This window comes from Anopheles marshallii, chromosome 2 (assembly GCF_943734725.1).
Source record: "Anopheles marshallii chromosome 2, idAnoMarsDA_429_01, whole genome shotgun sequence".
In the NCBI taxonomy this organism is placed as follows: domain Eukaryota; kingdom Metazoa; phylum Arthropoda; class Insecta; order Diptera; family Culicidae; genus Anopheles; species Anopheles marshallii.
In genome coordinates, this window is record NC_071326.1 from 39,197,669 (window position 1) to 39,212,191 (window position 14,523).

A 14,523-nucleotide genomic window follows, 5' to 3' on the forward strand; every position below is an offset into this window, starting at 1 on the left:
TTACAATCGCGGTTCCATGCGTATCCAAAAGCCATCGCGTGCCTCTAGTGAGGAAGCTGATTCGATTAGCTTTACCGGTTCCGCCGTACGCTCCCCGGGTTGCAGCTTAAACCGTTGTACTAAAGCCACCAGCGTCACCTTCACTACGAGCTTAACAAACTCTTGCCCAACACATCCCCGTCCAATGCCGAACGGAATGAATGTGCTGACCCGTTGGGCATTCGCATCCACGAACCGCTCCGGATCGAATTGTTCCGGCTGTGGAAAGAAGTCTTCATCGCGATGTAGAGCCCACACGGATAGGTACAGTTTGTCGCCCACCTTCAACGGGATCGGAGCACGATCACCATTCTCGGTGGCAGGAATGAGAAACGGTTTCGTACACTCTCGAACCAGCAGTGGATGAGGTGGCCATTTGCGGAGTGTTTCTAGTACGATCGCTTCCAGGTAGGGTAGCGATCGGATACTCTCGTACGATGGAACACCGGTGGAGCGCTTTGCTGTAAGACCATGGTGAGTCAATTCCTCGTAAAGCTTTCGCTGCACGTCCATGTTTTGGGCCAACTCGTACGCTGCGAACGACAGTAAATTGAGCGTCGGTTCGAACCCTTTCGTAAAGAAGGTGGCACACTGTGCGGTCAACTGTTCGTCCGTTAGCTGGAGAGAAGTTTTCGATTTGTCATTCACTTGGCTGAGGGAACGAGCTATCGAGTTTTGGCCGGGTGTGGAAGCTGCACTATGATACTGCTTGACAAGATACTCAATGTCCTGCCGATCGGTAAACTGTACGCCAGCGCTACGCATCAGTCCAGGCATCAGGTAGAATGCCATCGTTTTTATCACCTGTGTCGGATTGGTTCCGTATGCCATCCCGCTAGCCACGGTACAGAATCGATCCGTATCGTCTTGGAATGTGTTCAGCTCCTTGCCGAACGCTATGCCAGCAAAAATGTTCAGCGTGTGCTTTAGGAAAATGGCCTTCAATTCCAGCTCTAGCTCGACGCGTGACGTTATAAAATCAACCAGCGCCGTGCAACACTTTTGCGAAGTCTGATCCATCGAGGAAAGGCTGTTTGGGTTGCGGAAAATCGGCGTAACGAATGAGGCCACCTTCGAGGCCTTATCGGCACCTTTAACGAGGTGAAGCTGACTGCCGAGAAAGTGATCCTTTTCTTCGTCCAAAAAATATCCATGGCTTTCGAAATGATGCATGTTGGGCTGTAACAGCTGGCGTATCAGTGCCGGATCGCGTACGTACAGTGCCGGTGTCATGTAGTTGAAAAACCCGAACAATCTACAATGCGTGATTGCCATCAGTGTGAAAGTGGTCTTTGATATCAACGCGATGTCGCACTGCTTACCCATGGCTGGAGAACTTTCGGTAGAACTGTTCAATTTTCTCCATCGTCGTCAGCTTCCCGCTCAGCACATCGTCCAGATTGCCGTACAGAAAATGGGGCTTTTCGAAGGGCACACGCAACATCCGAAAGTATGAACGGTGGCGTGTGAGCAGTTTGTACGTGAAGAATCCAAGCAGTGTAACAAGAATGAACGTGAACCAGTACAGATCCTCCTGATTCATCGTGTTGCAGTTGTCGTTTTCGAACGGGTTACAGTATGGAATGTGACGAGTCTGACCGTGGCTGCCAGAGCTGTGAATCAGTTCAAAGGAAAAGCCTCGTTATCTTATGTTTTGGAGTAAATTTTCATAGAGAAGTACTGCAAATGAAACTCACCGCGCCAAGTTGGGTAGGAAAACGGTCTGTGCGGTCAGCTGATGTCCGGCTTCGAAATGTCATTGCTTTGATGGTAAACACAAAACAGCAGCCGTGCTGCCAAACACAACACGATTCGAGCACGATGAAACTGCTCGATTTTACAAATTCATGAAAATATTTGAAATGCTCGTTAAAAATTGTGTTTCCACCAATATCGACTCGTTAATTTCAGATAAATCGATTCGGGAGTTCATTCAATTACCGAAAAATACAGTCACTTTATTTAACTTACAAGCAAAAACTTTTTTACACGTACAAATATTCGTTTAGGCAACGTAGTTACCGGAACAGACCTTACCAAATAAAACGTAGTAACTAGACTTGCCTTCACGCGTTCTTTCCAAACCAACTGGAAAACAGTTGATGAAACTCGCTGGACGCTCTGCGCATAAAGTTCACGACTGATCGCAGCATAAAAGCACCAGGCTTTCCCTCATCGTCATCATCATTTTCGGGCTGTGGCTCTCTGTGCGCTGACTGTCCAGTAGCGACGGGTTCCTCCTGCTGCTGCCTTGGCATGCGTGCCTGTTCCGGTAGGATAAGATTTTCGTACGAAGATTCATCGGATTGCTGCAACCGGTGTATCATGTTCGACCGTTCCCGGGATTCCCAGGACTGTGGATGAAGTAGAACGTTTCGCTTCGTACGTTTACGCGACGGTTCAGCGTTCGCACTCTCCTCCAGCCGCACATCACCCTCATCATCGCTTACCTCCCGGGCATCGTTATCTTCCGCTTCTAGTTCCTCAATTGCCTCCAACAGAAGGTCAAACATTTCGGCAAACTTTTGCTGCAGCTTCGCATTGGTGCGGAAAAAGTCCTCCAACCGTTGCACCTCCTCGGACTCGATAGAGGGCGGTTGTTCGGCGTCAGCCGTAGGGAAAGAGCGTTTGTATCGATTGGGCAACAACTCAGCGACCTCAGCGGATGTTGATTCTAGCGACCAGGTTGGTTCAAGCCGTGGAATAATCTGACGCTCCTCACTAGTCCGGGGTGCCGGTGTGAAAAGTTGAATTTCCTCCTCCGAAGCTACCATTGTACGGTCAGACGTTTCCTCCGGAGTTTCATCGGAAATGGTTGCAGTGTCTTCGGGAGAGTTCTCCTCCATCTCCATAGCCATTTGCTCGTTCGTTTGTGATTCCAATCGTTCGGGGTTCATCTGTGCAATCGTGAATGCTTCGCTGCTGTCGATTTCTTGCTGAACGGGTTGTGTGTCGAAACGTTGCATCTCTTCCGATTGTTCTTTCCGGATAGGCATAAACCGATCGATACGTCTCGTTTCACGCATCTCCTCCATCTTTGGTCCCCTACGGAGCGTCCGTCGCCGTCCACAATCTTCGTCCTCACTCGTCTCGACCGGTCTACGCTCCCGAGCCGGTGCAAAGCGATGAAAATCGCGCTGATTGATCGAGACTCTTCGACGAACTGCTGGTCGATGGCGCGAAACGCCCCAACTTGGCATACGGTACTCGTCCGACCGTTCCGCTGGCTGTTCCGAATACTTATCGCCCGATACCTCATCATCACTGCTGCTGCTTCCCTTCGAGATCACCAGATGCACATCACCAAGCGGAAAGTCCGACCGCTGTTGTTCCTCATCCTCCTCGTCACTGCCGGCAAAGTTCGGTGGCTCATTGACAGCTTCCGCCAGCGAGGATCGTTTCGTTTTACGGCTGGCCAACTTGGCCGACATGCGCTTCAGCAAACGATCGTGAAGCCGACGGTTCGGATGGTTCAAAGCCGACCGACGATCCATCAGCATCATATCGCCCCGTTTCGATCGTTCCCGCCGTGCCTCCCGCAGAGGGTGCTTCATTTTCTTCAAATTGCGCTTCTCCAACCGCTTTTCCTTCTTCCGCATGCGGCGCTGCTGTCGTTTGTAGGCTTGCGTCTGACGGGGACCTCGCGCGGTCCTTTCCGTCGTTTCCACTGTCGGTTGCGCTTCCGCGAGAACCTGCGAGAGGCTTTCCGTAAGGCTATCATCTTGTGGTGCATTAGCGTAACGACCGTGAAAGCGTTTTCGCTTCTCACCACCGAAGATGGCCCGTGCCGGTCTATCGCTCATCAGCAGCGACCGTCTTTTGCGCTGGACAGCTGTGGTTGATGCCTTTTCCACCAGCTCACCGATCAAATGCTCGAGCAGCATATCAGCTGAGGTGCGATCGTGCTGAAGCTCGCGGGGAAGCTTCTTCCGGTGCGGTAACACATCATTGCGGCATTCGCGTATCTGCACACCCGGCACTACGGCGAACAGTATTGCTTCCGCTGGTACGTAGAAGCTAACACCCTGCGCTAACGTCGTGACCGCTCGTACTGGTTCGGGTTGAGCGAGGGTCGTGCCCACTTGCAACGGTCGATTATTCACCATCGGTTGCCCATCCTGTACGGTCAGTAAATACAGCTCGACCGGAGATGACAGTGAGCGGGTCATCAGTTTGATCGTGACATTAGTTGCGCCATCCTGCTCACCGTTCACCACCACGAGCGTTAGCGAACCGGTGCGATTGCGCGTACAGTAAGCGTACACCGACATGTGGTCAGTGTCCGTGCCGGAAGGATCCATGCTGAACTGGACCGGAAAGACCTTATGTCCTACGGTTTGCTTATACAGCAGACCGACTAAGTAGTTGAAGGTGTACTGCTGAATGTCGTACCGTAGAAGAGGCTGAAATACCGCACTAATGCCACCACGGGCAGCTTCACCGAGTGTGCGTGCATAATCCAATCCGTTCTGGACGCACGATTTACAACAAGCCACGGCAGACGTATCAGGTTCGGTTCGCTGTTCCCCGGCAAGATCCAGCCAGATCGGAAGTCGTTGTTTGGAAAGTCCGCGCAAATGAATTTCTCTCTGGAGCGAAGTGTAATTCCATGACGCACTATCGCACTGGGGCCTATCGGGGGAACCATTTTGCGGAAAAAGTGGTGTGAGTGTGTGTTACTTAAAAGCATAACAGAAACAGGTGTTCCTAATACCAATAATCTTACCTCGTCATGGTGATGGCCTCCACAAGACTATCGGCATTCGCGTGAAAGTATTGAATCTCTTCCATTGGGACGAACTGAGGACGCAATTCTGATGCCACAACTGTCCACTGTTGCGCCGGGAATGCCTGCAGCATGGTGCGGAACGTCCGCAAATCATCCGCATACTTAGGAGCGTCCTTAACGAGTCCTAGAATGAAAGTGAACGTTGGGTGTGATGAAATTGAACTATTGATTCAGATTCTTATTTGACCTCGAACTGAATGTATCCTTAAAACTCCTTCAAGCTTCAACAAAAATTTAGCACAACTGTTCTGTTTAATCGAAACCTAGCAGTTCTTGGGTTATTTCATGAACCTTACAGGATCTTTAGCGATTCAAACATCTTTGGGGAGTCATGAATATTTCGAGAGTTGACTCATGATTTGATTGATTCCTCTTTGAATATTCAGATGCCTGCTTCTTTTCTGAACATTACTTTAGCCCAAAGCACTACAAAAAGACCATTCTTACCATTTCCCAACTGCCAACGACATTCGCCGATTCCGAGCGTATTGGCGACGGTTAAAATGCGAAGCGCATTCGCAGCGTCCCACCGTTCACCGTCGTTCGGGTAATCTAGTACAAACACCGGTACCAGCTTGGCTCGCCGTGCCCATTCGTAGAACGCTTGCCATGCACTGCCACTGATCTGCACCAGCTCCATATCGTCCGGTTTGCCGATCACACTCTCGCCATCATGCGTTTGCAGATGAAGTTGCGTCGAGTCGGCTATCACCTTCAGGTTCGCACCGCCGAGACTTTGTGCCATAAGGAAGCTAGTTTCACTGATCGGATTACCCTGCCCGTCGAAAATGTCCTGCGGTTTGGCGTAGAAGCTAATAAACTCATCCACCAGCACGTTCGCTAACCGTTTCGTATTAACACTGGCGGCAAGCTGCCGGACCGTTTCACTGCCGTACACTGGGGGCGGCACTTCATTGTTTGCCGATTGTCCACGGACACCGGGAACCAGCGAAAGGATCACCACCGCCAGCCACAGGCGGGTGACCAATTGGACCTTAGCCTGTACTAAAGTCATATCGCGCGGGAATCTTCGCCCTTGGTGGAGAACGCTTCGCTCGATCGGTTCGTTCCCGTGCGCCGGAACGTGCCAACTACTCAACCGTAACTGTGCACTGAAATGCGTGCGGATACCTTCTTTTGTGCTTTATCGCTGGCGGGATACAGCACAGTCCAGTCCCGGGATGGTGGTGGGAGATAATTTCTCCAGAAATGTGCCACCGCGCCCGAAAGGTTCTTAGCGAATTTTCGTAAACTACTAAGCGCAAATTACGCTCGCTATGTTTGTACGGCTTTGCAGTTCTTGCCGCACACCTCACCACTGTCGGCAGTGTTTTCGGTAAAGGTAAGTTCTCGCGATACAAATAACTGCCTCCGAAGCATAACTTGCGACAAATGCAAGTCTCAGCTAAAGTTACTAGAGCTAACGGCATCACCAGCACACCGCCGGGGGGAAGCGGTGCTGTTGTTGGTTAGTATTCGTGGGTCGAAAGGGCAAACCCGTTTCGATGATTCATCAAGAAAGTGTTGGTCTGTTAAGTTGGCCACCGTTTTTCTGCCAGTTGGACACATTTGGCTCATTCAACAACATAAACAAAGTGTAGGGAGGGAACAAGTTTTGGTAACATTTTGCGAACTGGGAGGCAGCATCGCAGATTGCGTAACCTTAAACGTGTTGTTACAACGTGTATTGTCAAGATTCTAAAGTTCTGCAACATTCCATATAACTACTAAAAAAAATGGCATGTATCCGTAGGCATCGTAAATAGTATCCCAAACGCTAGGGAGGGCCAGCCGCCTGTGAGGGCGTGGAGGTGGAAAATTCTGGAACTTCTTCTTCTAGACCATCTTCAGTAACTCAACCCAGATTCTGGCATGCACAAAAGATATAGACAACACGGCATTGGTTACGGCTCTCGTACGCAGCAGATGATAACCCTCAACAAATTCCCTTAAGTACAGATAGGCGACCGTACTTTCGAAGTCGTTCAAAATCGACAAGGGAGACGTGGTAGGCTCAAATAATAAATCGAGAGAGGCCAGAATCCGCCAGAAAAGCCTGGCAACGGACAGGCAGACGAGGGTGCTAGACCAGCAGACGAGGGTTTCCAACCATTAGCAAGTTCCGCAGACAGGCCAAGACTTCAACACGGCTGATTCATCGGATATGAAATTAAGTATCTTTTGAATATAGTGACATTGCATGTTAATTTAGATTATCTTACAACATTCTCGAATTTAGGTGTACACCTTACGCAGAAGGATACCGTCTGTTGGATTCCTCGTTATCTCTTATTGTTCTGGAACCAGGTTGCCAATTGTACGCTCTCTCAGCCTGCCGGAGGGTTCTCGATTCTTCATTCAGGGTATGTTCGTCCGGTCTGTTTTGAAGGCGCTCGGAACGTCTTCTATGACGACTTCGAGATCGCCGTGATCGCCGTGATCTTTGCATTCTTCTATTCCGTTGGCCATAACGTCGACGTCTATTTCGTCGTTCGTCGATATCAAGTTGACTTCGCTGAAGCGCGGGAACCACTAACTCAATCATTACGATTCCGGTATCATCGAACATCTCGCTACCCATTGCAAGGGCAACGTCGTAGTCCGTTTCATATCGATCGTCTTCATATGGTTGTTCGTTAGACGCGTCCGGTTCTAGTTCTTCTGTACTTAATGTTAGTTCTGTAGATCCCTCAACGTCCTCTGCATCCTCAGGAAATTCAAGCCATTGTGCTGGAAGCTAAAGAAGTGGAGAGCGGAAACTTTGCGGAAATTGTGCTTTCATCGATACTAAGGTTCTGTATTCTTGGTTTCACCTTCAAATCCATCGGATAACTTCCAGAAAAAAAAAACTTGTTAACACAAATCAAGACTTCCGTTTCAAAATTAGGAATGTGGGTTCAATTGCATTTGATTCATTTATCGCGGGTGGCTTGGATTGCTTTGCAAATGTTTTGTTCTGTTTGAGAAATTTTATCACTGATTATTCTAGCAGTGCGCAAGTGGTGAACATTTTTTTTACCAGCACTTTACCCATTCGAGCAGTACATATTCACCACGGCTGACAGCTGTCAGCGGACGGCAAATGTTCCAAATCGCTTTCAGGTTCAACAAAACAAGACCTCATTAATTTAATGAACTGTTTGCAGGGGAGACGTGTTCGAATTCCACAGCTCGGGGACCACAGGAATAAAGTTTGAGAGGATGGAGATAAAGTTGTTTGCTGCAAGATTATCTGTGATAGTCTTTACCGTTCTAGTATGCAGTCCTGTCGTGCAGTCGCAGAAGGCCCACGACAAGTACTCCAAACACGCCAATGCATTGCCGGATTCCGAAATATACGAGCCGGATTTCCGAAACATCCAGCGACCATTCCGCATGGCGAAACTAAACCTTGTCTGGACGAAGGCACAGCATGTAAGTATTGTCCCCATCCGCAACACCCTTCCGCCACGTCAGGGAAACTGAACATGTTTTGCGTTTTTTTTAGCGACTCACCGAACCGAAACTGAAATCACTCTATACGGAACTGAAGCTGCACGATAAGGAAGAAATTACGTACAAGCAGCTTAAGGAGAAAGATAAGGATGGGTTGAAAGAAGCTGAGCTGCGCAACAAGCTGGTTAGAATCATGAGCACCTACGGTTTACTGGAACATTTCGACGATACGCAGGATCCAGAAAAGTACAAAATGTACAAATCCAACGATGGCACAGGAAAAAAAGATACGTACAAAAACAAGAGCCTCTTCAAGGACAAGAAGTTAAACAAACTGTGGGACAAGGCGGAGGCGGCCGGTTTCACAGTGGAAGAGCTTGATGCGCTGCGTGAAGAGTTCGATCATCACCAGACTAAGATCGACGTGTATTACAGTCTGTTGGAGCGACTCGGTGATGAAGCAGACAACCAGGGAGGAAATGCCGATACGCATCTCGCAAACGCGATCAACGAGGACGAACACGATCGATACAATGAGGTGGATCGGGCGGAGGAAGGAGATCGATCGGGGCAGCAAGGAGCTAACAAACAGCACGCATATCTACATAAATCGAACCAGTTGCGTGAAAAGCATCGCGAAATACGGGACAACTTCGATCGGTTAGATCGGATTGCTTCCAAGGGACCGAACAGCCAGGACTTTGTCGAACCGAAGGTGCAGGGTTTATGGCGTGTGGCACTCGCGAGCGACTTTAGCGCTGACGAGTTGGCCTCACTGAAGGTGGAACTGTTGCATTACGAAAGCCGGCTGCTAAAGTTGCGCCACATGCATGCGGAGCATGCGCTTAGCCTGGAGAAGCATAAGCAGAGCGATGCCAAAGCGGACACTCACAAGCAGATGGAAGACAACATCAAGAAGCAAACGCGTAAAGTGGAGAAAATTCAAGAAGAGGTCGAAAGAAGAATATTCAAACACTCGGAATTGTGAGGACGTGCTGCGGCAGTAACACATCATGACCTCTCAATCTAAGGTAGTGTGTGTCCATTCAACAATCCTTTTTAATAGAAAATTGATAGTACACCGAGCAAGCGCGTTTTGTTAGTGCCAAAACGGTTAATGATAAAGTAACTCTCTCGGATAAGAACAAAAATAGGAAAACAATCTCTTAAATTTAAATGGAAAATTGAGTGTATTTTAATTTTGTGGAGCATACAGTTTGTAAGAAAATGAAAGATATAATAAAAATCTACACTGAGACCAAAATTCCCTTTTCACATCCTAAAAAAGAATAGTTGAATGTGAACAATTGTAATCTCAGTTTAGAATCATTTCTAAACTATGCTACACAAAATTTTCCAAAAAGTTATTTAATTAGTAAATGTAAGACATGTTTGTTGACAGGATGAGATAACAATGCTATCACATTTTTTTTTTAATCCTTTCTGTTTCTTTCGTTCCTCTCTTTCCAATCATTGAAATCTCCGTTGAACAAAGTAAAATGTTTCCACGACTCTTTTTCTCATCATTTCGGATACCACTCAGAATCATGCATGTAAAATATGAACATACACGATCATCCGAAATTCTAGTATTTAATATAGCTGTACCTTTTTCGCATTGAATCATTGGCAACATTACTGGATTACGAATTGTTTGAGTAATGCTCTAATACTTGGGATCGAACCATGTCAACCTATTAGAGATATCAGGATCAACCGTTCCGGTTCCAACTTCCCTTTATTATTTTCCAAGTGATCCTGGTGTGCAAAGGAAATGCTTCTTCATTTAGTAGCGATCAACAGTGGTCCTGTGACAAAGTATATCACGCAAACCAAGCGGCCACATGGGCATCGAACACGAACAATCACGAACCGAAAGAACCTGCCCCAACTGTCAAACTCTAACAGGCCTCAATTACCATTCCACTTAAGGCCTCCGGATGGGAGCTTGATTCGCTACTGCCCTGAAGCACAATGCATATGCATTGCTTCAGGAATATGACTGATAAACAACGCATCCTGTTGGGCGTATGACATGGCCCTAGGGACATCTGATCCCATATTATTGTATCGAATCAGATCATCCTTTTCAATTCCAATTCCAATTTCCTTTCGCTCAATACTCAGTACTAGGGACTGACTACCTCCTTCCCCCTTATACTCAAACGTGAGACGTAAACGTAAGTTCGTGTCTTACCGTTCGTTCAAGTTTTCAACATATTAACAACTTCAGAAATTTTAATTCCGTTCCGTTCTTGGTATTGGTTCATTCTAGGTTCTACAGGTACGGTGGTGATTCGGTGACGATGTTAGAAGTGTCATCATTTTCGCTAGGGCATCGCATTGCTGAAACTCCCTACTCCGCGCGCAACGCATTATAGAGAGAGATTCACGGGTTATGTTTTTTTTCTGCGCTTCATTACTTATAATATTCCGTTTTCAGTTTTTATATTGGTTACTTTCCAAATATAATATATAATTTATAGAATAATAATATATAATAATAATAATTATTCAATAATCCATCAGTAATTCATTAATCTGTAAGGGTGTTGCTTGTTTTGCATCATGTGTTTTCGTCATCTTCCCCTTTACGCCGTTTTAACGACCAACGTATTTACCAGGTTCGCCACACACCAAAAACATACACACACATGCGCGGATAGGTTGTGTGTATGCGTATGGTTTTGTTTTGTTATCATTTTGTCATTTTTCATCTAGTGTTAGCGTAATTTCTATTACTATAACGGTTTGACTCTCTGTACGTCCACTTGTGTTTATTTTCATCCTTTTACTCAAGTTTTCCACTGTTGGTAGTATGTTTTGCTTCATCTACAATTTATGTTTTTCAATACGCGAGTGGCTGTTTTTTTTTGCATATTTTGCAAATATGTGCTCTTTTCTCTCGTTCTCGATGATGAGTTCGTGTAAAACTCATCTGTGTTATTATGCTTTTATCATGTTTCTGCTTCTTCGTGGTTTTCGTATCGTATATTTTCAAGCAGTATTCGGGCTGTTCTGTTCGCCTCCTACCAGAGCGTTATATCTGCCCTGAAATCGATCTCGGACCTTCACCTCTTTGACTCTCTCTAACACACTTTTTCGTCGATCATTTCTTGTATTTCTTAAATATCATATAGTGTGTGCAAAGCGTTGTTGCAACAATCACTTGCTGTTTTCCATCTTCTGCTTCTTGCCATACACTTGCGTCCTCACAGTATTGAACAACGGCGAATAATGTGTATTGTGTATGATGTCGGTTGTACATGATCGCATCTGTAATGAACTTGCCTAACATTAAACTGGGTGTGCATTTTCAAGCAACTTATTTTCGTTGGGAACATTTAACTCAGGGCAGACAAACGGATGGTACATTACGCATTGTGATACCATTTCCTCGGCTAACCCCTAATTAAACACGGATCCCAACTAAAGGAATACAGAAAACAACCAAACATTATTGAAGCTTCGAGTGCTGCGCTTGCCATTTACAGTTTTTAAATATTAAACATTTGCTTCGCATGAATGTTAACAGCTCGTAGAAACATCCATCGGAACAATCGGTTGATGCTGGTATAAAACACCTAAAATTATGCTTTAAAACAATCCCTGGAAAGTTACGGTCAGTGTCACGGCCTGAGTGAGTGTTGGATGTAACCTGCACTAAACGGAACATGGTTTTGTTTGGGCATGTGTATAACGGTTGTTCGTATGCGATACGAAATTCAAATCAGCAACGGATGGCGCTTTGACAACTCCTGTATTTCCCGCCAATCTTCAAGGCCCAATTGAAGATCACGTGGTCAGAACAGGAAGGATGCACAATCACCGTCCGATCACATTCCTACATTTCAAAGATGTTGCTTATTTCCACAGCCCACACGAATAGCATTTTTCGTTAAACTTTAAATGCAGATTTTCTTGTTTATAGCACACCAATCAAGGCTACAGCTTGACAATGCACTGTCGCCCATCGTCGCCAAGGTTAAGAAGAGACAGGAATTTGCCGTTAAAAAAAGCGATTTTTTCTTCATGTATATTTGGGCGTTGTTCATTGATATTCGTACAGTTTCCTTCAAGGTTCTAATAGGGAGCTACTATCAACAGCTGTCGTGAAAACTGCATTGATTATTGGTATTGGCTTAAAAAAAAGTGCGAATTTCTATCACCGGCCCTATCCAGAAAAAGCTGTGGTTTTGATGATTTAGATGCATGTATTAATAGGATAATAGACAAAATATGATGAAATAGCTGTTTTTAGATTCAAACTTTTCAAAGCATAATCCTCCATGTTCAACATGATCTTGTAAAGCCTGTTTTTTATGGTTATTATTGATATAACTGTTCATACTTCCATCTCGTTTATTTTTTGCACGTTTCTTTAAAAAAAGCTTACTTTTGCCGCACTTCTAAACTCGGGTAAAACCTTCCATTTTCTTTTGCTCATCATTCCCGTTCAGCAGGTTTGTTTTTAAGCCAATTTTGTTCTTGTACCGCGACTGCATCAAGTGGTATTCAAAGAAGAAAAGAATGCTTTCGATCCTAATGATGGCTACCATCAGTACTTACGCGTAAGTCAATTCTTCTACTATTAGTTGTGTCCACTATGTTTACGTCACTTTTTACTAAGCTATCCATAATTACCGGTGGTGCGACACATTCAACTTCGATCGTTAGCACGAACAACGGTCAAATAGCGACTAACTGGCTGTGGTTGAGTAGTAGTAGATAGGATTCTGCTTTATCTAAACCGTAGATGCCTAAAATTCAAAGTTGCGAGCCATTACACTTTTAGATGCACAAATATAATCAACTACATGTTACCAACACGCAAACCTTGGTGGATTCGGGCAGCTCAATTTCGATCTTGTTGCTCCTATGGGGCTTTCTCTTTTTCTCTCTCTCTCTAAGTAGTGTTTCCGGTCATTGTAGGAAATAATTTGAATAGGCTTGAGTAGTTGAGTGAGAGTGTTGTTTTTGCGTAGTACAGCTTTTGTATCATTTGCAAATTTGTTATGCGTGTTTATCTCAGTGTGGCATCCAAGTGTAGCTTATAAGTGATAGTAGTATTAATGGTAGAGAAGTAGATATTACTCTAGTAGGTGTTATAGTAGTACTGGTATTATTTATACTAGCTTGTTATGCTATGCATTTGGCTGGCTTGATATTGATTTTATATCTTAACCGTTAACGTCACACACCACTAAAAACGTGCGAAATCGTCACTTGCTTTGCTCGTACTGGTACTGGTTGCAAAATAGTCGTGTTTATGTGTTATTCACTGCGGCAAAAGGCAAACATTGTTTACCGATTTTATTACGGCGCATGATAAGCTGCATACTGCGTGAACGGAATTAACGATATACATCTTTGTCGACACCGGTGTTCCTGTGCGCATACTATGCTATTTGTCCTATGGGAATATAACTCGTGTATTGAGTTACAGTTGAGATTAGCGTTCATTTCGGTATGCTCAAAGCGATCCCCAACTCCTATGACTTTCACAGGGCATAAGAAAGAAATGAAAAAAGGCATAGTAATACACTGTTGACATATATTCTTATATTCCATTACCCAAAAACGAGATGGTGCACATTAGTGTCTTTGTAGTTTACACTGTAAATGAACATTTTATTTGCTCTACTATTAACTGTACTGCAATAACAGCATGTGGGTACGTACGAACGACTGAACATAATAAAAAAATAAAGAAGCAGGAAACGAATTCGGGCATGCACATAGGACAGTGCAGTTACCCTACTACTTTCTGTAACGTTCAACCGTTTTTCCTCCTTTACACTGTTGTTTCGAGGAATTGTATTCTAATACGTTCTCATCAGTTATTTTATGAATTCGACACTATTGAAATGTGGGGGGCCAGTGGCTAACGCATACTTAGAATAAACATAATCGCGTTTTAACATATGCAATGCGAACAATGAAGAAACGCAGCCAGAAATAGTATTTGTGTCCGTGTATGTATCAAGCAGTGGTTGTAATCAAACGCAACATACACAGTTTAGGCGGATCTATACTGTTGCTTCGACACCATCGTTAACATGGTAAATATGCAGGAAAAATTTCCAGGGCAAAATCCATCACCGTTTGTCGAACCAGTGGTGGAGGTGCTAACTTACCACAACGAATCTTTCTGCTGATTCTATGTCTGCTTCTACTATCTATCCCTTTCTAAATGTCGATCCTTGCCATAGATGGTATTGCTGCCGGTGCATTGTGGCGAAGTGATTACAGTTGGCGTC

At 45.3% G+C, this 14,523-nt stretch overlaps 3 protein-coding genes across 3 annotated transcripts; 1 reads left to right on the plus strand and 2 right to left on the minus strand.

The window, feature by feature from the left end:
• Nucleotides 1–1,582, minus strand: LOC128708545 (probable cytochrome P450 9f2). The gene is made up of 2 exons (XM_053803523.1): nt 1,362–1,582; nt 1–1,294 (listed from the first exon to the last, which is right to left on the minus strand). Exons 1-2 carry the CDS (start codon nt 1,580–1,582, stop codon nt 1–3), a joined length of 1,515 nt encoding a protein of 504 aa, XP_053659498.1.
• Nucleotides 1,583–2,105: 523 nt separating this feature from the next.
• On the minus strand, nt 2,106–5,843 carry LOC128708786 (uncharacterized). Its single transcript, XM_053803765.1, has 3 exons — nt 5,276–5,843; nt 4,766–4,952; nt 2,106–4,671 (listed from the first exon to the last, which is right to left on the minus strand). The coding sequence occupies exons 1-3, from the start codon at nt 5,841–5,843 to the stop codon at nt 2,106–2,108; spliced, it is 3,321 nt and encodes a 1,106-aa protein (XP_053659740.1).
• Nucleotides 5,844–8,029: 2,186 nt separating this feature from the next.
• On the plus strand, nt 8,030–9,251 carry LOC128717945 (alpha-2-macroglobulin receptor-associated protein). The gene is made up of 2 exons (XM_053811621.1): nt 8,030–8,242; nt 8,316–9,251. The coding sequence occupies exons 1-2, from the start codon at nt 8,030–8,032 to the stop codon at nt 9,249–9,251; spliced, it is 1,149 nt and encodes a 382-aa protein (XP_053667596.1).
• Nucleotides 9,252–14,523: the final 5,272 nt, after the last annotated feature.

Coding starts and splice junctions, on each gene's coding strand:
- LOC128708545 (XM_053803523.1), bottom strand. CDS start 1,582: ATGAATCAGGAGGATCTGTACTGGTTCACGTTCATTCTTGTTACACTG. Junction 1,295..1,361: donor CGAAAGTTCTCCAGCCATGG/GTAAGCAGTGCG, acceptor CACGCATTGTAG/ATTGTTCGGGTTTTTCAACT.
- LOC128708786 (XM_053803765.1), bottom strand. CDS start 5,843: ATGACTTTAGTACAGGCTAAGGTCCAATTGGTCACCCGCCTGTGGCTG. Junction 4,953..5,275: donor TCGTTGGCAGTTGGGAAATG/GTAAGAATGGTC, acceptor CTTTCATTCTAG/GACTCGTTAAGGACGCTCCT. Junction 4,672..4,765: donor GAGGCCATCACCATGACGAG/GTAAGATTATTG, acceptor TTCCCCCGATAG/GCCCCAGTGCGATAGTGCGT.
- LOC128717945 (XM_053811621.1), top strand. CDS start 8,030: ATGGAGATAAAGTTGTTTGCTGCAAGATTATCTGTGATAGTCTTTACC. Junction 8,243..8,315: donor TCTGGACGAAGGCACAGCAT/GTAAGTATTGTC, acceptor CGTTTTTTTTAG/CGACTCACCGAACCGAAACT.